A 23,780-nucleotide genomic window follows, 5' to 3' on the forward strand; every position below is an offset into this window, starting at 1 on the left:
CCGGAGACCAGACTAGGCAGGGTATCCATCCGAAGAGGATCAGCCTACCCTGACCACACACACACACACACACAAGCACGGCCAGTGGAAGCTGACACCAATCCGCCAGACAGCAGGCAAGTGTGTGTGTGTGTGTGTGTCAAGGGAGGTGAGGTGCAGGTGAGGTCCACTGAGCTGTAAAGGTAATGAAAAAGTCTAGCTGTGGCACAAAAGCCAGACGGCTCACGGTCCAGCGGTCGCCTTTGGTCCTTGACAGACACGAGCCCCCACGCAGTGGGAGGGCCGCACACACGGGCCTGCCCAGAGTAACAGGAGCCCGCACTGGCACAGACGTGTGAGGAGCAGCGTATGAAAGGTGAGGGCTCACAGTCTGTATTGATCAACGAGGCATTCACGGATCACATTTTTTTTACACATTACTTTCTTTTTTTGAACACTGTGAAGTCTGATTAAAGTCAGAACCGTGTAATCGACACAGAAAACCAGGCATTACACTTGGGTGATTTGGTAGAAGCTTGTGATCTTTAATGAAGACAGAAAAACTAACAGTAACATTGCTGAAGGCCCCAGACCATACCTCAGGACCTCATGACCTCGTGACCTCATGACCTCAGGAGGTGTGCAACACGAACACCACTGATTTACATGTTCTGCATATACCCCAGTGTATCCACCCGCAGTTACCGCTGCTTTCAAACAGCAAGGTCACATCCAAACTCCCTTAAGTTATTCCACCAGGTGTAGACTTCAAGAATACATATTAATCACATTAATAAATAATTCATGTAACGTTCAAGCTACCCAGCCCAGTAACAGTCCCTTAAATTATTACTGCATTAAGGTCATACAACGGCTGCCTTTTATGCAACACATAATAATATACAACATTCCAAAGCATTCTGAATTAAATATAAAAAACACCTTTTAAAACCCCTTCAAAATATCTGACCTAGTTGCAAAAATCAGCTTGACATTTGTCATTAACGGGTCCCCTGAATCATCATCAGTCACCTTGTACTCTTTTCTGCCCTGACCTACACCTGAGGCGGCGGGAGGTAGAGCAGGACGTTTAAAGTCCATCAGAGAGGAGCACAGGAGCGAGGCTCTACATCTGCTCCAGCTGCTCCACGGCGGCGCGGAGGTCCTCCACCACAGCGTCCACGTCACCACGAGATGTTCTTCTGCCCACGCTCAACCTCAGGGCATTCACTGCCACGTGGTACGGGACGCCGCAGTTCAGAAGAACGTGTGAAGGCCTGTAAGACACAGATGGACGTTAAGGAGAAGCTCCATACTGTGTGATAATGATGACCAATGACACCTGCGTTAATGCTTTTCTTTCCAGTTGAGAAAAAAGTTTAAAATGATCAGCAGAGATGCATGAAAATCGTACTAGGAGAGGCGGGAGAACCACAGCACAGTGGCGTGATTAGTGTGTGCAGGACACTTACTGATCCCCCCTGGTCAGACTGGTGGGAGAGTCATGGCACAGTGGCGTGATTAGTGTGTGCAGGACACTTACTGATCCCCCCTGGTCAGACTGGTGGGAGAGTCATGGCACAGGGGCGTGATTAGTGTGTGCAGGACACTTAATGATCCCCCCTGGTCAGACTGGTGGGACAGTCATGGCACAGTGGCGTGATTAGTGTGTGCAGGACACTTACTGATCCCACCTGATCAGACTGGTGGGAGAGTCATGGCACAGGGGCGTGATTAGTGTGTGCAGGACACTAACTGATCCCACCTGGTCAGACTGGTGGGAGAGTCATGACACAGGGGCGTGATTAGTGTGTGCAGGACACTAACTGATCCCCCCTGGTCAGACTGGTGGGAGAGTCATGGCACAGGGGCGTGATTAGTGTGTGCAGGACACTAACTGATCCCCCCTGGTCAGACTGGTGGGAGAGTCATGGCATAGGGGCGTGATTAGTGTGTGCAGGACACTTACTGATCCCCCCTGGTCAAACTGGTGGGAGAGTCATGGCACAGGGGCGTGATTAGTGTGTGCAGGACACTAACTGATCCCACCTGGTCAGACTGGTGGGAGAGTCATGACACAGGGGCGTGATTAGTGTGTGCAGGACACTAACTGATCCCCCCTGGTCAGACTGGTGGGAGAGTCATGGCACAGGGGCGTGATTAGTGTGTGCAGGACACTAACTGATCCCCCCTGGTCAGACTGGTGGGAGAGTCATGGCACAGGGGCGTGATTAGTGTGTGCAGGACACTTACTGATCCCCCCTGGTCAGATTGGTGGGAGAGTCATGGCACAGGAGCGTGATTAGTGTGTGCAGGACACTTAATGATCCCCCCTGGTCAGACTGGTGGGACAGTCATGGCACAGTGGCGTGATTAGTGTGTGCAGGACACTTACTGATCCCACCTGATCAGACTGGTGGGAGAGTCATGGCACAGGGGCGTGATTAGTGTGTGCAGGACACTAACTGATCCCACCTGGTCAGACTGGTGGGAGAGTCATGACACAGGGGCGTGATTAGTGTGTGCAGGACACTAACTGATCCCCCCTGGTCAGACTGGTGGGAGAGTCATGGCACAGGGGCGTGATTAGTGTGTGCAGGACACTAACTGATCCCCCCTGGTCAGACTGGTGGGAGAGTCATGGCATAGGGGCGTGATTAGTGTGTGCAGGACACTTACTGATCCCCCCTGGTCAAACTGGTGGGAGAGTCATGGCACAGGGGCGTGATTAGTGTGTGCAGGACACTAACTGATCCCACCTGGTCAGACTGGTGGGAGAGTCATGACACAGGGGCGTGATTAGTGTGTGCAGGACACTAACTGATCCCCCCTGGTCAGACTGGTGGGAGAGTCATGGCACAGGGGCGTGATTAGTGTGTGCAGGACACTAACTGATCCCCCCTGGTCAGACTGGTGGGAGAGTCATGGCACAGGGGCGTGATTAGTGTGTGCAGGACACTTACTGATCCCACCTGATCAGACTGGTGGGAGAGTCATGGCACAGGGGCGTGATTAGTGTGTGCAGGACACTTACTGATCCCCCCTGATCAGACTGGTGGGAGAGTCATGGCACAGGGGCGTGATTAGTGTGTGCAGGACACTTACTGATCCCCCCTGGTCAAACTGGTGGGAGAGTCATGGCACAGGGGCGTGATTAGTGTGTGCAGGACACTAACTGATCCCACCTGGTCAGACTGGTGGGAGAGTCATGGCACAGGGGCGTGATTAGTGTGTGCAGGACACTAACTGATCCCCCCTGGTCAGACTGGTGGGAGAGTCATGGCACAGGGGCGTGATTAGTGTGTGCAGGACACTTACTGATCCCCCCTGGTCAGATTGGTGGGAGAGTCATGGCACAGGAGCGTGATTAGTGTGTGCAGGACACTTAATGATCCCCCCTGGTCAGACTGGTGGGACAGTCATGGCACAGTGGCGTGATTAGTGTGTGCAGGACACTAACTGATCCCACCTGGTCAGATTGGTGGGAGAGTCATGGCACAGGGGCGTGATTAGTGTGTGCAGGACACTAACTGATCCCCCCTGATCAGACTGGTGGGAGAGTCATGGCACAGGGGCGTGATTAGTGTGTGCAGGACACTAACTGATCCCACCTGGTCAGACTGGTGGGAGAACCACAGCACAGGGGCGTGATTAGTGTGTGCAGGACACTTACTGATCCCCCCTGGTCAAACTGGTGGGAGAGTCATGGCACAGGGGCGTGATTAGTGTGTGCAGGACACTTACTGATCCCCCCTGGTCAGACTGGTGGGAGAGTCATGGCACAGGGGCGTGATTAGTGTGTGCAGGACACTTACTGATCCCCCCTGGTCAGATTGGTGGGAGAGTCATGGCACAGGAGCGTGATTAGTGTGTGCAGGACACTTAATGATCCCCCCTGGTCAGACTGGTGGGACAGTCATGGCACAGTGGCGTGATTAGTGTGTGCAGGACACTAACTGATCCCACCTGGTCAGATTGGTGGGAGAGTCATGGCACAGGGGCGTGATTAGTGTGTGCAGGACACTAACTGATCCCCCCTGATCAGACTGGTGGGAGAGTCATGGCACAGGGGCGTGATTAGTGTGTGCAGGACACTAACTGATCCCACCTGGTCAGACTGGTGGGAGAGTCATGGCACAGGGGCGTGATTAGTGTGTGCAGGACACTAATTGATCCCCCCTGGTCAGACTGGTGGGAGAGTCATGGCACAGGGGCGTGATTAGTGTGTGCAGGACACTAACTGATCCCCCCTGGTCAGACTGGTGGGAGAGTCATGGCACAGGGGCGTGATTAGTAGTGTGTGCAGGACACTTACTGATCCCCCCTGGTCAGACTGGTGGGAGAGTCATGGCACAGGGGCGTGATTAGTGTGTGCAGGACACTTACTGATCCCCCCTGGTCAGACTGGTGGGAGAGTCATGGCACAGGGGCGTGATTAGTGTGTGCAGGACACTAACTGATCCCCCCTGGTCAGACTGGTGGGAGAGTCATGGCACAGGGGCGTGATTAGTGTGTGCAGGACACTTACTGATCCCCCCTGGTCAGATTGGTGGGAGAGTCATGGCACAGGAGCGTGATTAGTGTGTGCAGGACACTTAATGATCCCCCCTGGTCAGACTGGTGGGACAGTCATGGCACAGTGGCGTGATTAGTGTGTGCAGGACACTAACTGATCCCACCTGGTCAGATTGGTGGGAGAGTCATGGCACAGGGGCGTGATTAGTGTGTGCAGGACACTAACTGATCCCCCTGGTCAGACTGGTGGGAGAACCACAGCACAGGGGCGTGATTAGTGTGTGCAGGACACTTACTGATCCCCCCTGGTCAGACTGGTGGGAGAGTCATGGCACAGGGGCGTGATTAGTGTGTGCAGGACACTAATTGATCCCCCTGGTCAGACTGGTGGGAGAGTCATGGCACAGGGGCATGATTAGTGTGTGCAGGACACTAACTGATCCCCCCTGGTCAGACTGGTGGGAGAGTCATGGCACAGGGGCGTGATTAGTGTGTGCAGGACACTAACTGATCCCCCCTGGTCAGACTGGTGGGAGAGTCATGGCACAGGGGCGTGATTAGTAGTGTGTGCAGGACACTTACTGATCCCCCCTGGTCAGACTGGTGGGAGAGTCATGGCACAGGGGCGTGATTAGTGTGTGCAGGACACTTACTGATCCCCCCTGGTCAGACTGGTGGGAGAGTCATGGCACAGGGGCGTGATTAGTGTGTGCAGGACACTAACTGATCCCCCCTGGTCAGACTGGTGGGAGAGTTATGGCACAGGGGCGTGATTAGTGTGTGCAGGACACTTACTGATCCCCCCTGGTCAGATTGGTGGGAGAGTCATGGCACAGGAGCGTGATTAGTGTGTGCAGGACACTTAATGATCCCCCCTGGTCAGACTGGTGGGACAGTCATGGCACAGTGGCGTGATTAGTGTGTGCAGGACACTAACTGATCCCACCTGGTCAGATTGGTGGGAGAGTCATGGCACAGGGGCGTGATTAGTGTGTGCAGGACACTAACTGATCCCCCCTGATCAGACTGGTGGGAGAGTCATGGCACAGGGGCGTGATTAGTGTGTGCAGGACACTAACTGATCCCACCTGGTCAGACTGGTGGGAGAACCACAGCACAGGGGCGTGATTAGTGTGTGCAGGACACTTACTGATCCCCCCTGGTCAAACTGGTGGGAGAGTCATGGCACAGGGGCGTGATTAGTGTGTGCAGGACACTTACTGATCCCCCCTGATCAGACTGGTGGGAGAGTCATGGCACAGGGGCGTGATTAGTGTGTGCAGGACACTTACTGATCCCCCCTGATCAGACTGGTGGGAGAGTCATGGCACAGGGGCGTGATTAGTGTGTGCAGGACACTAACTGATCCCACCTGGTCAGACTGGTGGGAGAGTCATGGCACAGGGGCGTGATTAGTGTGTGCAGGACACTAACTGATCCCACCTGGTCAGGCTGGTGGGAGAACCACAGCACAGGGGCGTGATTAGTGTGTGCCGGACACTAAAGGACATTTCCACACGGGCCTGCTTGGGACGGTACGGTTCGATACAGATCGATTCGCAACGGAGCGGTACGGTCGCGTTGTATTTCCATTACAATGGTGGACCACCACAATGTGGGTGGAGTCACTGTTGGCGCGCGGGTTGTAGTGTCGTGACATCATTTGTATGCGACCACAACACACAGAACAGACTTTTGGTCCTCCATGCTTCTCTCCTTGGGTTTTAAAAATGGCGGAGGAGTTGATAGCTCTCCTGTGACGCATCCTGTGACGACACTCCCTGGCCAATCAGTGTCATGCTGTTCCTCCTCGTCACAGAACTTTACCGCTTTGGAACGGTTAGAACCTCGAGCGAGTAGGTACGAAAAAAGTACCTGAAGGTATCGGCAAACTTGTACCTGGTACTAATGGAAACACTCACAAACCGTCGCGAATCGAACCGTACCGCGCCAAGCAGGCCCGTGTGGAAATGCGCCATAACTGATCCCCCCTGGTCAGACTGGTAGGAGAGTCATGACACAGGGGCGTGATTAGTGTGTGCAGGACACTTACTGATCCCCCCTGGTCAGACTGGTGGGAGAGTCATGGCACAGGGGCGTGATTAGTGTGTGCAGGACACTTACTGATCCCCCCTGGTCAGACTGGTGGGAGAGTCATGGCACAGGGGCGTGATTAGTGTGTGCAGGACACTAATTGATCCCCCTGGTCAGACTGGTGGGAGAGTCATGGCACAGGGGCATGATTAGTGTGTGCAGGACACTAACTGATCCCCCTGGTCAGACTGGTGGGAGAGTCATGGCACAGGGGCGTGATTAGTGTGTGCAGGACACTAACTGATCCCACCTGGTCAGACTGGTGGGAGAGTCATGGCACAGGGGCGTGATTAGTGTGTGCAGGACACTAACTGATCCCCCCTGGTCAGACTGGTGGGAGAGTCATGGCACAGGGGCGTGATTAGTGTGTGCAGGACACTTACTGATCCCCCCTGGTCAGATTGGTGGGAGAGTCATGGCACAGGAGCGTGATTAGTGTGTGCAGGACACTTAATGATCCCCCCTGGTCAGACTGGTGGGACAGTCATGGCACAGTGGCGTGATTAGTGTGTGCAGGACACTAACTGATCCCACCTGGTCAGATTGGTGGGAGAGTCATGGCACAGGGGCGTGATTAGTGTGTGCAGGACACTAACTGATCCCCCTGGTCAGACTGGTGGGAGAGTCATGGCACAGGGGCGTGATTAGTGTGTGCAGGACACTAACTGATCCCCCCTGGTCAGACTGGTGGGAGAGTCATGGCACAGGGGCGTGATTAGTAGTGTGTGCAGGACACTTACTGATCCCCCCTGGTCAGACTGGTGGGAGAGTCATGGCACAGGGGCGTGATTAGTGTGTGCAGGACACTTACTGATCCCCCCTGGTCAGACTGGTGGGAGAGTCATGGCACAGGGGCGTGATTAGTGTGTGCAGGACACTAACTGATCCCCCCTGGTCAGACTGGTGGGAGAGTCATGGCACAGGGGCGTGATTAGTGTGTGCAGGACACTTACTGATCCCCCCTGGTCAGATTGGTGGGAGAGTCATGGCACAGGAGCGTGATTAGTGTGTGCAGGACACTTAATGATCCCCCCTGGTCAGACTGGTGGGACAGTCATGGCACAGTGGCGTGATTAGTGTGTGCAGGACACTAACTGATCCCACCTGGTCAGATTGGTGGGAGAGTCATGGCACAGGGGCGTGATTAGTGTGTGCAGGACACTAACTGATCCCCCTGGTCAGACTGGTGGGAGAACCACAGCACAGGGGCGTGATTAGTGTGTGCAGGACACTTACTGATCCCCCCTGGTCAGACTGGTGGGAGAGTCATGGCACAGGGGCGTGATTAGTGTGTGCAGGACACTAATTGATCCCCCTGGTCAGACTGGTGGGAGAGTCATGGCACAGGGGCATGATTAGTGTGTGCAGGACACTAACTGATCCCCCCTGGTCAGACTGGTGGGAGAGTCATGGCACAGGGGCGTGATTAGTGTGTGCAGGACACTAACTGATCCCCCCTGGTCAGACTGGTGGGAGAGTCATGGCACAGGGGCGTGATTAGTAGTGTGTGCAGGACACTTACTGATCCCCCCTGGTCAGACTGGTGGGAGAGTCATGGCACAGGGGCGTGATTAGTGTGTGCAGGACACTTACTGATCCCCCCTGGTCAGACTGGTGGGAGAGTCATGGCACAGGGGCGTGATTAGTGTGTGCAGGACACTAACTGATCCCCCCTGGTCAGACTGGTGGGAGAGTCATGGCACAGGGGCGTGATTAGTGTGTGCAGGACACTTACTGATCCCCCCTGGTCAGATTGGTGGGAGAGTCATGGCACAGGAGCGTGATTAGTGTGTGCAGGACACTTAATGATCCCCCCTGGTCAGACTGGTGGGACAGTCATGGCACAGTGGCGTGATTAGTGTGTGCAGGACACTAACTGATCCCACCTGGTCAGATTGGTGGGAGAGTCATGGCACAGGGGCGTGATTAGTGTGTGCAGGACACTAACTGATCCCCCCCTGATCAGACTGGTGGGAGAGTCATGGCACAGGGGCGTGATTAGTGTGTGCAGGACACTTACTGATCCCCCTGGTCAGACTGGTGGGAGAACCACAGCACAGGGGCGTGATTAGTGTGTGCAGGACACTTACTGATCCCCCCTGGTCAGACTGGTGGGAGAGTCATGGCACAGGGGCGTGATTAGTGTGTGCAGGACACTAATTGATCCCCCTGGTCAGACTGGTGGGAGAGTCATGGCACAGGGGCATGATTAGTGTGTGCAGGACACTAACTGATCCCCCTGGTCAGACTGGTGGGAGAGTCATGGCACAGGGGCGTGATTAGTGTGTGCAGGACACTAACTGATCCCCCCTGGTCAGACTGGTGGGAGAGTCATGGCACAGGGGCGTGATTAGTAGTGTGTGCAGGACACTTACTGATCCCCCCTGGTCAGACTGGTGGGAGAGTCATGGCACAGGGGCATGATTAGTGTGTGCAGGACACTAACTGATCCCCCTGGTCAGACTGGTGGGAGAGTCATGGCACAGGGGCGTGATTAGTGTGTGCAGGACACTAACTGATCCCCCCTGGTCAGACTGGTGGGAGAGTCATGGCACAGGGGCGTGATTAGTAGTGTGTGCAGGACACTTACTGATCCCCCCTGGTCAGACTGGTGGGAGAGTCATGGCACAGGGGCATGATTAGTGTGTGCAGGACACTTACTGATCCCCCCGGTTGGAGTGGCAGGCAGCTCCCACGCTGGCCAACAGTCTCTTGCAGGTGGACAGCACGCGGTGGCCTGCAGCATTGAGCCTTGTGTTAATTATTCAGCAGAGCTATTGTGTTTTACAAATGGCTGTGGTGAAGCCCTGACCCAGTTTTGTTCTGTGCACAGGACAGATGTGGAAAAAGCTTCACTATGCAAGCTGGTCATTCCTAGGCATGGTATTAGCTTCCATTGCTACGCAGATGATCTATACAACTGAGTATCTTCCAATCTGGATGATATTACTACTACTCACAAGACTGAGAACTGCATCCAGGACATTAAAAACTGGATGGCATCTAATTTTCTTTAACTAAATTCCGATAAGACTGAGGTGCTGATTCTTGGGCCCAAAGCTACTAGAAGCAATTGGGCTGATATTCCCCTCACCCTAGATGGTTTTTCAGTAACACCTAAATCTACTACAAAAAGCTTAGGTGTGACTATTGATTTGGATCTTTCATTTGACACATAAATATGCATTATCACTACGGCTGCTTTTGTTACTTTCGTTAGCTAATGCAGAGAAGCTGGTCCATGCTTTTGTCTCGTCGAGATTGGACTACTGTAATGGTCTTCTAATTGTATGCTCTAAACAGTCCATAAAGAAACTACAACTTGTACAAAATGCTGCAGCTAGAGTCCTAACTAAGGCTAGAAAATTTGATCATATTAGTCCCACTCTCACAGTATTACGCTAGCTTCCGATTATATATTGAATTTAATTTAAAATTCTTGTTGACCTATAAGGCGTTAACTGGTATTGCTCCACAATATCTGAGTGAACTCATTGCTTACAACAACCCATCTCACCCTTTGCACTTCCAAAATGCTGGATTTCTCCTAGTTCCAAAAATTAGTAAGACTACAGCCAGAGACAGAGCTTTCTCCTTTAAAGCCCCTTTCCAGCTTTCCAGCCCCTTTCTAGCTTTCCAGCTCCAAGAGATTCTGAGACAGTTCCAATCTTTAAATCTAGACTTAAGACTCACCTATTTAATCAAGCCTTCAGTTAATATTCCCCTTGTGAAGGTGTGGGGCTCAGGGGCCCCAGACGTTGAGATTTCTGGTAATCTGAGATGTTGATGCTGTCATCCAGCTGTGTCATGGCATCACTCTATTTGTGACTATGACTTGACTGGACCACATGACTGTGGTCACCTCACCTTAAAACAGAATTGATAATAGTTGGGTCTAGGGCTGCGAGAGACAAGATACATAATGCAGCATTGAATCTACATTCTTTTACTATAACCCCCAGCGCAGAGGTAAAGAACTTGGGCGTCACAATAGACCCAGATCTCTCGTTCGATACACATATTAATAATATAACTAGGGTAGCGTTCTTTCACTTGCGCAACATTGCCAAAATTAGAAACATATTAAATATTAGTGATGCAGAAAAACTAATCCATGCATTCATATCCTCTCGTTTAGATTATTGCAACAGTCTCCTAGCTGGATGTTCTGGTAAATCGATAAACAAACTCCAGCTGGTTCAGAACGCAGCAGCACGAGTTTTAACAAAAACTAAAAAGTTTGATCACATTAGTCCCGTACTATCGTCATTACACTGGCTGCCAATTAGATTCCGTATTGACTATAAAATACTTTTATTAACATATAAAACGCTGCATGGCTTAGCTCCAGACTATCTTAGTGAACTTATTGAACAATATAACCCAGCGCGTTCACTTCGCTCGCAGGACGCAGGGTTATTAACTGTTCCTAGGATCAAAAAGATCACAGCAGGTGGAAGAGCCTTTTCTTTTAAAGCTCCACAATTGTGGAATAATCTTCCTGCCTCTATTCGGGACTCAGACACAGTCTCAATGTTTAAAACTCGATTAAAGACTCATCTGTTTAGTTTGGCCTTTGATTAATCTGTTACATATTTACTACATCTCGTATCTTTTCTCCGAGGTTCACCTGGAGAGTAACATTGCAGTCGGAGCCTACAATACCAGCATCGCTGCTCCGACACGGAATGAAAGCCTGGCGTTCATCAACAGACATTTACAGTGACAATATCATAACCCAGAACTTTCATTTTTACCTTTACTTAGTCTGATTGTGTGATTTGTGTGTGACTTGTGTATTTGTCTGTATTTTGTGTAATCTGTGTGTTAACGGGCCGCCCAATGGAGGATGGGTTCCCTTTTGAGTCTTGGTTCTCCCGAGGTTTCTTCCTATTCCCCACTATCTTAGGGAGTTTTTCCTCGCCACTGTCGCCCTTGGCTTGCTCATTAGGGTTCTGGACCCGTAGTATTGTTAACCTTTTAAATCCTGTAAGGCGCTTTGTGACAACATGTGTTGTGAAAAGCGCTATACAAATAAACTTTGATTGATTGATTGATTGACCTCTGAACCCCTCCCTTTAGTTAAGCTGCTATAGATTAGCCTGCCGGAGCCACATACTAATCACTGGAACGTGAGCTATGTATGTTTAAATCAATGGTTGTTTAAATTGATGTCCACACACTCAACCTGTACTGTCTATCTTTTTGCATGCTTCTACCTAAGATAATTACATGCAAGCACCTACAAGAACCTAGGAGATGGTCTGGCTTGCTGGTGGATGTACTGATGCTGGGGTTGGATGTGCCATTGCCACAAGAAGACGTGCTGATGCTAGCTCCTACCTGAGGCTCACCATCTGCACTGAAGGACTGTGAATACTTGGCCGGGGAACTAGAACCACAACTATAACTACAGAACTACTTTTTGACCACAAATACGGACTTGTGCTAACGGGCCGCCCAAAGGAGGATGGGTTCCTTTATGAGTCTTGGTCCTCCCAAGGTTTCTTCTTAATCCCCACCATCATAGGGGGTTTTTCCTTGCCACTGTCGCCTTGCTCATTAGGGATCTGGACCCATACAATTGTAAAGCTGCTTTGTGACAACATATGTTGTAAAAAGCCCTATATAAATATATTTGACTTTGCATTTGAACAGCTACTGTATATTAGGAAAACGTCTCAATCATGCACAGGCTAGACGCCGCATCGAAAGAGCCGAGTGTGGTTACGTTCCTGTGGTTGGTACAGAAGGGGTTTAATCTGCTGTATTTAGCAGAAGACAGTAAGCAAAAAGAACGCTGTGATCAAAGACTCTTACCGTGTAACCCTTGACCCAAAATAGACACGTTGCATGTGTTAGGTAGTGTGTCAGAGCCAGGGAAATGGCTATTGAAACGAATCTTCTCCTCTCCAAACACAGCCTAGCAGCAGACAACAGTCACACAACAAGATCATCACTAACATATCACGGTATGGCAACATAAGTAAAGAAGATACAGACGCAAGCGGTCTTGTTCAGACTACCAGGACCGACCAGAAGTCTCTGCTCCAGGTAGAGTCTGATGTCCAGGAGATGAGCCTCATACTCTGCTAGGTTAGCGCTCACCAACTCCGCAGCCTGAAACAAAGAGAGTGATTCAAAACGTTGAGACCTACACATAATCAGGCAGATCAAGCAGCCTCACACTGGTCAGTAACAGGGGTGGGGAGCAGGTGCTGGCCTGGCCCTGCCATTAAGAATGAAGCGCACTGCAGATCAAACACCTCCTACCTTCCCCAGGCCAGCAATCATGGGTGTGTTCTCAGTCCTGATGGGAACAAAAAAGATGAAGGCATAATGTCAGTGTCAGAGTTCTGCATATCCTCACGTACTGCTTTAATTAAACAATGTCAGAGCGATGACAATAATGCAACAGCAGGCAGTAAAGTCATGCCGCACCCAGGTCTGAAGCCTCGTTCCTGTCCTCCACCACACAGCAGAGGGTACAGGGGGGTTGTCGTGCCAGGACCGTTCACAAACAAGGCGCCAACTCGAGGGGCATAGAACTGCAACGCATGACATACAAGTGTTAACACCCACTGTTCAGACACCTTGAGCCCCTATTACACTCCAAGGACTTGTCAGTGGAGGCAGTCCTACGCTGTAGTTATAATGTAGATAAGGAAAAATTCACAATGGTTGTATCAATAAGCCTTAACATGAAAGATTAAGTACTAAGCTGGGACTCTGAAGGCATCCCCAGTATCCCTGAGCACATCTCGGCCCTAACCTTGTGCCCGACTATGGTGATGTAGTCTACACCGAGGTCTCGTGCATCCACGCAGATCTTCCCAAAGGCCTGAGCTGCGTCTGTGTGCAGGAAAATTTTGGGAGAAGATGGTGGCCTGTCGACAGCTCGTACCTTCTCGCTAATCTCCTTGACAGGCTGCATGGGAATTAAATCATTAAAATCATCTCAGTTAACATGTATTTATATGGCACATTTAACAAAGCGTATCATTGTAAAGAGAGTCCACAGACCCATCAGCCACAGTCAAAACACTCTGCACTTGGCACAAAGGTACAAGAGGCTTCTGTCAGCGTGGCGTGGCCGTCAGCAGGTCACGCACCATAATGACGCCAGTCTCGTTGTTGGCCAGCATGACCGACACGAGGCAGGTGGTGGGACGTAGCGCCGCAACTACGTCCTCTGCTTCAACCCGCCCAGTCACCCTGGAAACGGGCAGAAAGGTGACATCTGCAAAAAAAATTAAAAAGCCAAACCAAAACTGCATCAGAGCAAATGTAAACATGCCTTAAATTGATGATGTACCAAAATTCTGGTTACTGTCTTCAAGAAAACCAATAATGAGAGTGTTTAAACAATATGTGCAATTCACAAAGAACAGGGACATTATTTAAGAGTTAATGATCGTTCTCCTCACCTGCTCTTCCTGTTTTTAACAGGTGCTCCACTGTGATTTTGACCGAGTCGTGCTCCACGTTGGAGGTGATTATGTGAGGAAGGACCCCGTCCTCCTTCAGCAGGAGATCTCTCGTTCTCACACCGTTCTCTACAGCACTCGTTTTCCAGAAGTGCTCCACCGCAGAATGAAACACCATATTATTCGCCTGAAGAACAGGGAAGACATGTTTTGTTAACTCCAGTATGCACTTGTTAAGGATTTTGGTAACTATGATTTTTTTTTTCTTTTTGTATGCATTTATTTTGTAATAGCATTATTTAACTTTTGAGTTTGAGTTAAATGTTATTCCTGTAATTTCCTTGATTTATAATCTATTGAAGATTCATTGCTATATTGTTCTGAGTTTGTATTTTTTAACCATTGTATTTTGCTTAATTAAGAATGTTTCTTTGTTATTGTCTCGATCATTGGTGTATTATTTACTCTTTTTCTATTGTTTAGTTGCAGAATCCCTCTGAAAATGAGAGAGGTGATTGTCTACTTAATAAATATGAATGGAAAAAAACTTGAGCTGCTACAATTGTATATAAAGTTCCAGTGTGCTAACTAGTAAACGCTGATTACAAAACACACACGTCCTCACCTCAGTGCCCCCTGAAGTGAATATTATATCCACTGGCTTCCCCCCAACCATCTTTGCTAGGCTGTCCCGGGACTGGTTAATGATATCTTTGGCCTTCAAACCTGGAGACAGACTGCAGTCCATGGGTAACTCTGCTCCTGGTGGAGTACCACAAGTTCTCCGATTGTTTATTATCCAAAAGAGCTCCAAGTGTGGTGTACATAAGGACCTACCGGGTAGGTATGAGCTGCTTGGGTTCCCCCAAGCAAAATGTAGTGCATCTGTAATCGCGCTGATGACCTCGGGTTCCAGAGGTGTAGTGGCATTGAAGTCCATGTAGATCCTGCTCGAGAAGCAGGAACACATCCATTTATATCCAATGCAATCATCAAAACAGTGTCAGCACCACAGAATCATGCCCGATGTGGTCGGCGTCTCACCTGTGTAGGGCAGGGTCATCCCGGGGCTCGGTACCGAGTCCAGGTGCGGCAGACGCCTCCTCACACATGGTTCTGAAGCAGATACGGGAGAACAGTGATAGCAGCTAGCTCCGTGGCTAGCGCGATGTTTGCTTTGCCACTACTGAAAACACAGGAATAAAGTCACATAAACCTGCCCGACGGTCTCGCCGGGGACCAGGCAGGACCGTTGGATGAGTTAGATCCACTTACTAGGGTTGATAATCTTGTCAATGATTCACTTACACCTTCAGACGCTACGAACGCGGAACAGACAGAAAGAAGAAGCTCGATCACCAACCCGTACCGTGCGGCAGAAACAGCGCCACCTCGTGGCGAGCGCAAAGCATGCTATATTAGACATGTTCACAATGCTGAAACATTTTGGTTTCTAGTAACAACACCTGAGAGCACTTATTTTACGCTAAATAAAGCATCTAAAATGCCATGTAAGGATAACTTCAATGGATAGTGTCATAATGTAATGTCTTTTCAGTGCCACATACTATTTTTTTGGTTTTTCCACTTTTTCTAGTCTGGTAAGTCTTCATTTTTAGAAATGTAAAAACATAATTACCTTTGTCATAGAAGCTGTTTCAGCTTTTAGAAGAAGACATTTGGCCTTTGTCTTAGCAGTTATGTTCCAGAGCTTAGTAAAGTAGATTACTGGTAAAATCCTTATTCTATAGTGCAGATCTACATCGATGGACCTGCCGGTGCATCATTCTTGGTCGCTACTGACTTTCGATTAACATCTTTGGCTTTTCTGTCCTAGATTTCCCACATCCCACAGTAAAAAAACACATTTACACCTTTAATTGGGTTGCATAAGATCCACGTTTATTTTATATTAGACAATGTGTTAAGGTGAAGGCTACACTAATATTTTGACTCATAACTCCATCACCCAAAATAGACACTGAGCTACTGACCATTTAAGATGGTACCAGCGGGTTACAGCTGCATATCACACCATTCACAGCAATCTTGTTTATATACAATGCAAAGTAAAACTAAGAATAAAATGTAGAAAAACACTAGTGAATGGAATTTGTGCATACAGTGAAAATGGAACACAAGTAAATTGGTGATGTACAGATACTTTGTTCTTTATCTTGATCCTGATGAATTATTTTTATCATGGACTGAGAATGATATTGGGATGCTCAGTCCTTGTTAAAAGACTACAATCAAAAAGTAAAAAAAAAAAAATCCAACACTCAGCAACATTCTGAAAAGGTGCACAAAGACGACTCTTGCATACACTTATGCACCGCAAAAGGAATCACTTAGATTTTTCATCATCATTTTAGATATATGTCGCAGCTGTTTTACTAATTTAAAGCTAGACAAATGCATCAGAGGACCAACAAGCAAAATCTGGAACACAGATGTTTGGATATTTAGATGGCTTCAAAATCTTTCCATCCGTTAAGGAGGACATCACATAATCAGACAATGTTCACTGTAAACAATGCCTTTCCATACTGAACTGTGTGGAGCACAATTTCATATGTAGCCCTGTCAGGTCACTGCTTTGAAATCCAACCACAGAGGTTGGAAGGATTGGTCAAGGATGCATAACTAAACATGATGTATTTTATGTAAAAGCGCCTAATGGAGAAGTCTCATGAATTTTTGTGAGAACATTCAAGAATTGCCGTTTACTTCAATACACAACTCTCCTTAGCAAAAAAAAAGAAATCTCTCAACACCTGTGCCTGAGTTAGCTTGTGCTGTAGGCTGGCTTAGCCGTCAATCAACGCTATGTCACTCAATAAGGGGCGGGGCTAACAAAACCCTCTGATCACTTCATGCCACATCACGAGCCACCTGGCTAGGCTATAACCAACAGGGACAGCCGTGCTCAGGTTTAGTGACTGTTCGGCTCACACCAGCACAGCAGTCTGTCTATATGTGAATACCACATACAAACAAAAGCTGCACAAGCAGACATTCAATAAACAAGGTAAAAAGAAAAAGGTTCAGGATTTTAAATTAAATGAAATTTCATGAAAATGCCTGCAAGTTTGACCAACCACAGTCGCACAAATCAGTGGTGTATAGCATTCCTTGAAAATTGAACTTGGCCACAACAAAGCTAGTGTTAACCAGCATTGTCAGCAATGCAATATGGATACAGATTTTTACTCTTACACAAACAGTGGTGCTTCAGTAACAACACAGACATAAGCCGTTGGGCTTACACACCTCGCAAAACATTAAGCCAACAGTTACATCACACACATACCAATAATGAGACCTTGAAATTTTGAGTGCCATTGAAACACATAGTGCAGCCTCTAAACTCACAGTCTCCAAGTGCCACAGCAGTATTTTACAGTATCAAAACTGGGGTTTGGGGGTGGGATTCTGGTGTTTTGAACAGGGTGTTTAGGAGAACGAGGTTGTGTTGAGGATCTAGATTTACCTCAGGAACACAGCGTGTGTCAAGTAGGGAAATATCAGTCCATCTGCTAGAAGATGCTTATTAAGTGCATGTAAACTCAATTTACAATCAGATGAACGTTTGTAGATATGCCTGTGTGCTTGGTGAGTGGCTCAGCTTCATGGCTAAACACACCTTGTCTGAAACAGGGAGATTCGCACTGATAAATCAGCAAATCAGAATGAAGACAGGTAATGTTAGAAAGCAACAGGTGAAATGCAGATATGCTCAAAACAAGAGGCACTAGATCACATCTCTGTTCTAAACTCTGTGATCTTTTACACAGTACTACACGTTTATACCGTAATATTGAAGATTGTACAGAATTTTGTTTTTCATTTGAAATGTGTTATGATCCCCTCTTTTGGACAACTCATCCCACAAAAGACCCTTTGTTTGATTTAAGCTACTTAAAATAAATTTAAAATTCAAGTAATCTACAAGGATTAGCAGCCTTCTCTGCATCAACTCATCTCCTAAACTCATCTCTTAAGCCATTAAAATGTTACATGATGAGAGAATAGCAAAACACAGAAGTAGGCGGTTAGTACACCACATAATGAAAGTGCCATATGCCAGAAATTGCACTAAATGTCCTTAAAATGTTTTGTCAATAAATACACAATAACATAAATAAATGCATGTTAAATAAATATCTAACTTGACAAGATTTTAATATAAATTTCAAAGTAAATCAACCAGAGACAAGATCATTAAGAGATAAATTAATTCTAGAGACTGCATTATGATGCCGCTCAGATAAGACTCAAGCATGACTCAACCAACTGGCCAGAGCAGCTCAAACAACCACTCGTATTTGAACTCTGTTTCTTCAGGGCGATGAGCAAACCCCCATTCATTGTTTTCTTCCCATATATTTCTTGCTCGGTCTAACTTATTTTGAAATATTTAAGCATTTCAAGGTCTTTTTTTTAAATGGGAAATATCATAAAGTTACATAAATATTTGCGAGCACTACACTGTCCAAAATCTGCCGCAGGGCGTGTTGTGTAAATGCTGGGCTGGGCTGGCTCTGCTCGATGAGTCGTGCCTGGTGCTCAGCAGTTCGATCAGTTGAAGAGGAAACTGATCTCACTGTTGACCAGTTTCAGTGCTCTAATCCTGCAGACCTATGAAGAATAAAACGTTAAGGCCATACAACAGTGATCCCCCCCCCCCAAACTTTAGATGCAGCACAGCCTGATGGGTAGGTACGTTACAACTCAGCTTAGTCAAGTTTCACATGAATACACAGCTTCAGAGAAGTCACCATGACAGCTCATGACAACTATCATCACATTTTTTCCCCCCATTACCTTTGAACTTTCTTCCAGGTGTTGCCCTGTCTGTCTACATTAATGCTAGGCAAATGCTTCTAATCCCAGTTTGCGATCTGAACACCAAATCAGTAATGGCCTTAGCTTTTCCCAGAAGGCTCGGAGCTCGGGATCTGCAGATGCACAACAGTGGGAGACTTTAGTACACAGGTGCGTAATGCTAGCCGGGGCCAGCGAGGGGTCACACGGCAGCTGGAGGGGGACGAGAGACAAGAGGACGAGGGACAGAGGACGAGGGACAGAGGCTGGACTCAACACAGGAAGTGGTGACTCTCTCGCGAGCTCTATTTACAAGGATCAGTCTGTAGCGTTTCTGAGTCTTGTGGTCTTCACAGACTGCAGTGAGGTGGGCGAGTGGACGTGTCAAAGCCTCATTTGAGCTGTTCTTCTTCTGGACAGTTTAGACCTGTGAAAAGAAACCAGGAATAGGACATTAATGACAGCACTAGACCCGAACACAGAGATGAACACATTCATGTTTTTTGTGCTAACTTTATGTGTTAGTTTTAGTTGAAACAACATAAATGTATGAGACGGTGTCAAAGCAAACAATTCATATGGTACCAATGTCCACAATTTTACAAATGCATATTCAATCCATGTGTAGGAAGGAGAATAGGATGGAAGATCAGACAATTTCTTTGTTGCATCTGGAGTACCTGATGGATCCGGCAAGGAGGGGGTTAAACGCATACAGCCAGTCGTGCATCTCCTTGTCGTTGCTGGCTTGCAGCAGGACACCCCGATGCTCTGTGCACACCGCAAATGTGTAGGGAGTCTGGAATGAAGAGGGGCCAAATCATTTAGGCAAGCACACCACCCTGAGATTAACACTGGGAGATTAACACTGGGAGATTAACAAAGAAAATAAACTTCGTAATAATGGAACATCTATTGCTTTTCATCACCTGGTGTGTATATTATATATATCAGAACTACGAGAGCATGCAGGAGCCCAGGCTGAGCTCACCTTCAGCATGGCTTGCTGGTCCTCACTGTACTCCACTTGGGCGGACGACAGGTTGAGGATGGCTCTCTCCACTGGCTCTCGGTCCGAGTTGTAGATGTAGACGTAGGGCCGTCGCACCACCACATAGCGCTTCACCCAGCCGTTGGTGTGGGGCTCCAGGAAGTGCAGGTAGCCCTTCTTAGACACAATGGGGCTGGGGAGAGAAGGGGGGGTGAGGGGAGTGGAGGATAGAGACGAGTGGAGGTGTCAGGTTAGAGACGGGTGGAGGTCTCAGGTTAGAGACGGGTGGAGGTCTCAGGTTAGAGACAGCTGCTTCCTGGAGTCTGCAGGGTGGAGCTAATGACTAACTACAGGCGTGACTAACCAAGCATGGCGGGACTGTGGATTTATTTCTGGTTTTAAGGCGAGCACTGCAGAATCTTAAGACAAATTAAAACATTAGTCTTTTGTATAGCATGAGCAAGGAATGCTGTTTTTCATTATATATGATGTCATTCTACTCTAAAATATTTTTCTTTAGGTTAGTTCATTTGGGACATTTTTCTTTAGGGACATCTGCTGATGAGCTTTTGCCAAAAGTTTTTTTTTTCCTTTGAGACATCCTCAACTGCAGTGCTATGCCTGGACCTTTACCTGACTCGGATCTCCTGGATGTCAGGGATGAAGGCGCGGGCCTTTGGCCGAGCCTCCGGGGCCCCCACTGGGGACTTCTTGGCCTCTCCCTCAGGAACAGAGTCTGGGTTAGGGCTGACAGCTCTGGAACGGGGCGTTGGGGGTCTGCAACACACACGTTTGGGTTGGTCCTTTAGAGAGACTGTATGTGCAGCATCTTGTTATTGTTGTATGGTGAGTGCTATAGCAAAACTGACCTGAGATCAGTGTTACTGCCGTAGCGCCCCTCCACCAGTGAGGGGCAGGTGGAGGAGGGCGTGAGGGTGTTGAGAGTTGATCCTGAGGTGGAGTCTTTCATGAGAGTTACAGACATCTCACTTAGCTAGAAGACACAGCAGAAATACCAGCCCATTAACCAGTGGAAGAGAGAGTATGTGTGTGTGTGTGTGTGTGTGTGTGTGTGTGTGTGCATGCGCCTCACCTTGCTCTCGCTGGCGCTCACACACACATGGCTGTAGTCTCTGTTGAAGGTGTGTGTGAGCAGACGCAAACACTGCAAGTAATGAGGAGTTAAAGGAGACGGTTTGAATTATGGCTCATTTGACAAATATGTCCAATCATGGAAAACTGGGCTGAAGTGGGAAATGTCAAAGTTAAGGTCCATAGTATTAAAATGATGATTCATTACACTAATGATTCACTGCATTTCAGTTTACAAGAAATGTCCTGTGTGTATGTGGAAGGTTCCCTCCCTGGTGTGCTTCTGGTAACGGCACTGACTCACCTTGGCGGCCAGTTCACGCTGCCTTTGGCTCGGGGTGTCAGCTCTGGGCTCGGGGCTGTGGCCTCGAGCCACATGGGCTGAGGGGGAGGAGGACTCGGTCAGGTCTTCACTCCCGCAGGACGACGGCGCCTCCTGGCCCAGCAGCAGGGTGGACTCCAGCTTCTCTCTCAGGAGGAGGTAGTGTCTGGTCTTCTCCACCTACGAGAAGAAAGCAAACGCTCCACCTTAAAAGTTCCACCTTTAAAGCTCCACCTTAAACACAGGCCTGCTTTTTAAACCAAGTGATCAAATTCAACAATCAATACACGTATCACGTCAGTTATCTAGGACAGATCAAAATTAACAAGCTGAGTGACATTAGGGCTTACTTGTGAGCTGGGGACCAGGAAAGGAAAGGGTAAAGGGCTGAGGTCAAGGGTAAAGTGCTGGGGTCAAGGTTAAAGAGCTGGGGTCAAGAGTAAAGGGCTGGGGTCAAGGGTAAAGTCTCACGCCTAGCTGCACATGAACAGGCATGAAAATGGCTGTTATGTCCTATTTTATGTCACCGTTAACTACACAGGGTTGACGCGAACTTAATAGGCCTATCTATCTACCTATTTTTCACAAGAGCTTGTGGCTCTGACAGTGTTCAATGCAATCTGTAGCGAATGGCAGTAACTTTGTTTTACCACAAAATATGAAAACGATTGAAACCATTACTAACCCAATTAAATCCACTGGGAAATTTACGATCTGGTAAATGTAGTGGTGAATGTACGATCTGGTAAATGTAGTGGTGAATGTACAATCTGGTAAATGTAGTGGTAAATATACGATCTGGTAAATGTAGTGGTAAATGTACGATCTGGTAAATGTAGTGGTAAATGTACGATCTGGTAAATGTAGTGGTAAATGTACGATCTGGTAAATGTAGTGGTAAATGTACGCTCTGGTAAATGTAGTGGTAAATGTACGATCTGGTAAATGTAGTGGTAAATGTACGATCTGGTAAATGTAGTGGTAAATGTACGATCTGGTAAATGTAGTGGTAAATGTACGATCTGGTAAATGTAGTGGTAAATGTACGATCTGGTAAATGTAGTGGTAAATGTACGATGTGGTAAATGTAGTGGTAAATGTACGATCTGGTAAATGTAGTGGTAAATGTACGCTCTGGTAAATGTAGTGGTAAATGTACGATGTGGTAAATGTAGTGGTAAATGTACGATCTGGTAAATGTAGTGGTAAATGTACGCTCTGGTAAATGTAGTGGTAAATGTACGATCTGGTAAATGTAGTGGTAAATGTACGATCTGGTAAATGTAGTGGTAAATGTACGATCTGGTAAATGTAGTGGTAAATGTACGATCTGGTAAATGTAGTGGTAAATGTTCGCTCCTCTGCCTTGTCCCCGGTGTAAATAGCATTAGGTCCTGCTTCTCATCCCACTTAGCAATAAATGAATAACATGAATGAAGAACATTCGTATTTAAACGCAATTTGGCCTCTATGATGGTCCTGGGTGGAAATTGCTGGCCACTGTGTCATTGAAATTGCCGATTTCAGAAGTGCTTTGTTTGCATATTAAGTCCATCCATCCATCCATCCATTATCTGAACCGCTTAATCCCGGGGGGGCTGGAGCCAATCCCAACATCTCCGGGCGAAGGCAGGGTACACCATGGGCAGGTCGCATATTAAGTCAATATGATAATTAATATATATATATATATATATATATATATATATATATATATATATATATATATATATATATATATATATATATATATATATATATATATATCTCAATATCTCAGTAGGGAACCGTCAGGGCCCTCAACGCCCTCTTAGAGGGCCTAAAATATTCTTAAAACATAAATATATATAATATAATTTATCCAATTTTATTGTATCTACTTACAGTTTGACAATCGACATCTAAACAATTACAAAAATATAAGCAAAAAAATTATTCAACAGTGTCTATTCAATCTGTGTTGGAAGGTGAGGGGAGTGGAAGCCTGTGTCTCCCCCTATCAGGACTGTGATGCTTCCGCAGAATGGTGGTGATTGGTGGTCCCGCTGTTCATTTACAGAGGGCCAGGCAGTTATAATTCAGCGCAATACCAGTTTCAAATGACAGTAAAATTGACCAATCATATCTTCCCTCTTAGTGGGCGGGCTTAACTCTATGATAATTGGTCAGGCGGCTTCTGCCTAGCAGGCATGTTTCCTGGCACAGCCTCACGTGTGAACGCACCTGTGAGACCCACGTGTGAACGCACCCGTGAGACCCACGTGTGAACGCACCCGTGAGACCCACGTGTGAACGCACCCGTGAGACCCACGTGTGAACGCACCCGTGAGACCCACGTGTGAACGCACCCGTGAGACCCACGTGTGAACGCACCCGTGAGACCCACGTGTGAAAGCACCCGTGAGACCCACGTGTGAAAGCACCCGTGAGACCCACGTGTGAAAGCACCCGTGAGACCCACGTGTGAACGCACCCGTGAGACCCACGTGTGAACGCACCCGTGAGACCCACGTGTGAACGCACCTGTGAGACC

General features: G+C 47.8%; 2 protein-coding genes across 23 annotated transcripts in view; both read right to left on the reverse strand.

Moving 5' to 3' along the window:
• Positions 1-523: 523 nt before the first annotated feature.
• scly (selenocysteine lyase) lies at positions 524-15,401 on the reverse strand. 5 transcript variants are annotated; one of them, XR_013125208.1, is made up of 14 exons: positions 15,291-15,401; positions 15,060-15,131; positions 14,853-14,962; positions 14,641-14,741; positions 14,016-14,202; positions 13,701-13,828; positions 13,361-13,516; positions 13,030-13,136; positions 12,862-12,898; positions 12,625-12,708; positions 12,409-12,511; positions 10,282-10,455; positions 9,250-9,325; positions 1,225-1,256 (listed from the first exon to the last, which is right to left on the reverse strand). XR_013125208.1 is itself a non-coding variant. In XM_076990496.1 (13 exons), exons 2-13 carry the CDS (start codon positions 15,125-15,127, stop codon positions 1,106-1,108), a joined length of 1,308 nt encoding a protein of 435 aa, XP_076846611.1. In that variant the 5' UTR covers positions 15,128-15,131; positions 15,291-15,401; the 3' UTR covers positions 524-1,105. The 5 variants fall into 5 exon arrangements, 4 of the variants coding, with proteins under 4 accessions (XP_076846611.1, XP_076846612.1, XP_076846614.1 ...); XM_076990496.1 differs by lacking the exon at positions 10,282-10,455 and having other exon boundaries at positions 524-1,256; XM_076990497.1 differs by lacking the exon at positions 10,282-10,455 and having other exon boundaries at positions 524-1,256; positions 15,060-15,201; positions 15,291-15,398.
• Positions 15,402-15,901: 500 nt separating this feature from the next.
• Positions 15,902-23,780, reverse strand: part of kif1aa (kinesin family member 1Aa) — a 49,574-nt gene continuing 41,695 nt past the window's right edge. For all 18 annotated transcript variants that reach the window (XM_076990428.1, XM_076990422.1, XM_076990429.1 and 15 more), the window contains 7 exons: positions 21,230-21,427; positions 20,927-20,998; positions 20,703-20,827; positions 20,467-20,610; positions 19,834-20,026; positions 19,523-19,641; positions 15,902-19,269 (listed from right to left, as the gene is read on the reverse strand). In XM_076990428.1, coding sequence (XP_076846543.1) covers positions 19,227-19,269; positions 19,523-19,641; positions 19,834-20,026; positions 20,467-20,610; positions 20,703-20,827; positions 20,927-20,998; positions 21,230-21,427 — 894 coding nt within the window. In that variant the 3' untranslated portion in view covers positions 15,902-19,226. The remainder of the gene's footprint in view (positions 19,270-19,522; positions 19,642-19,833; positions 20,027-20,466; positions 20,611-20,702; positions 20,828-20,926; positions 20,999-21,229; positions 21,428-23,780) is intronic.

Source organism: Brachyhypopomus gauderio, unplaced genomic scaffold, assembly GCF_052324685.1.
Source record: "Brachyhypopomus gauderio isolate BG-103 unplaced genomic scaffold, BGAUD_0.2 sc75, whole genome shotgun sequence".
NCBI lineage: Eukaryota > Metazoa > Chordata > Actinopteri > Gymnotiformes > Hypopomidae > Brachyhypopomus > Brachyhypopomus gauderio.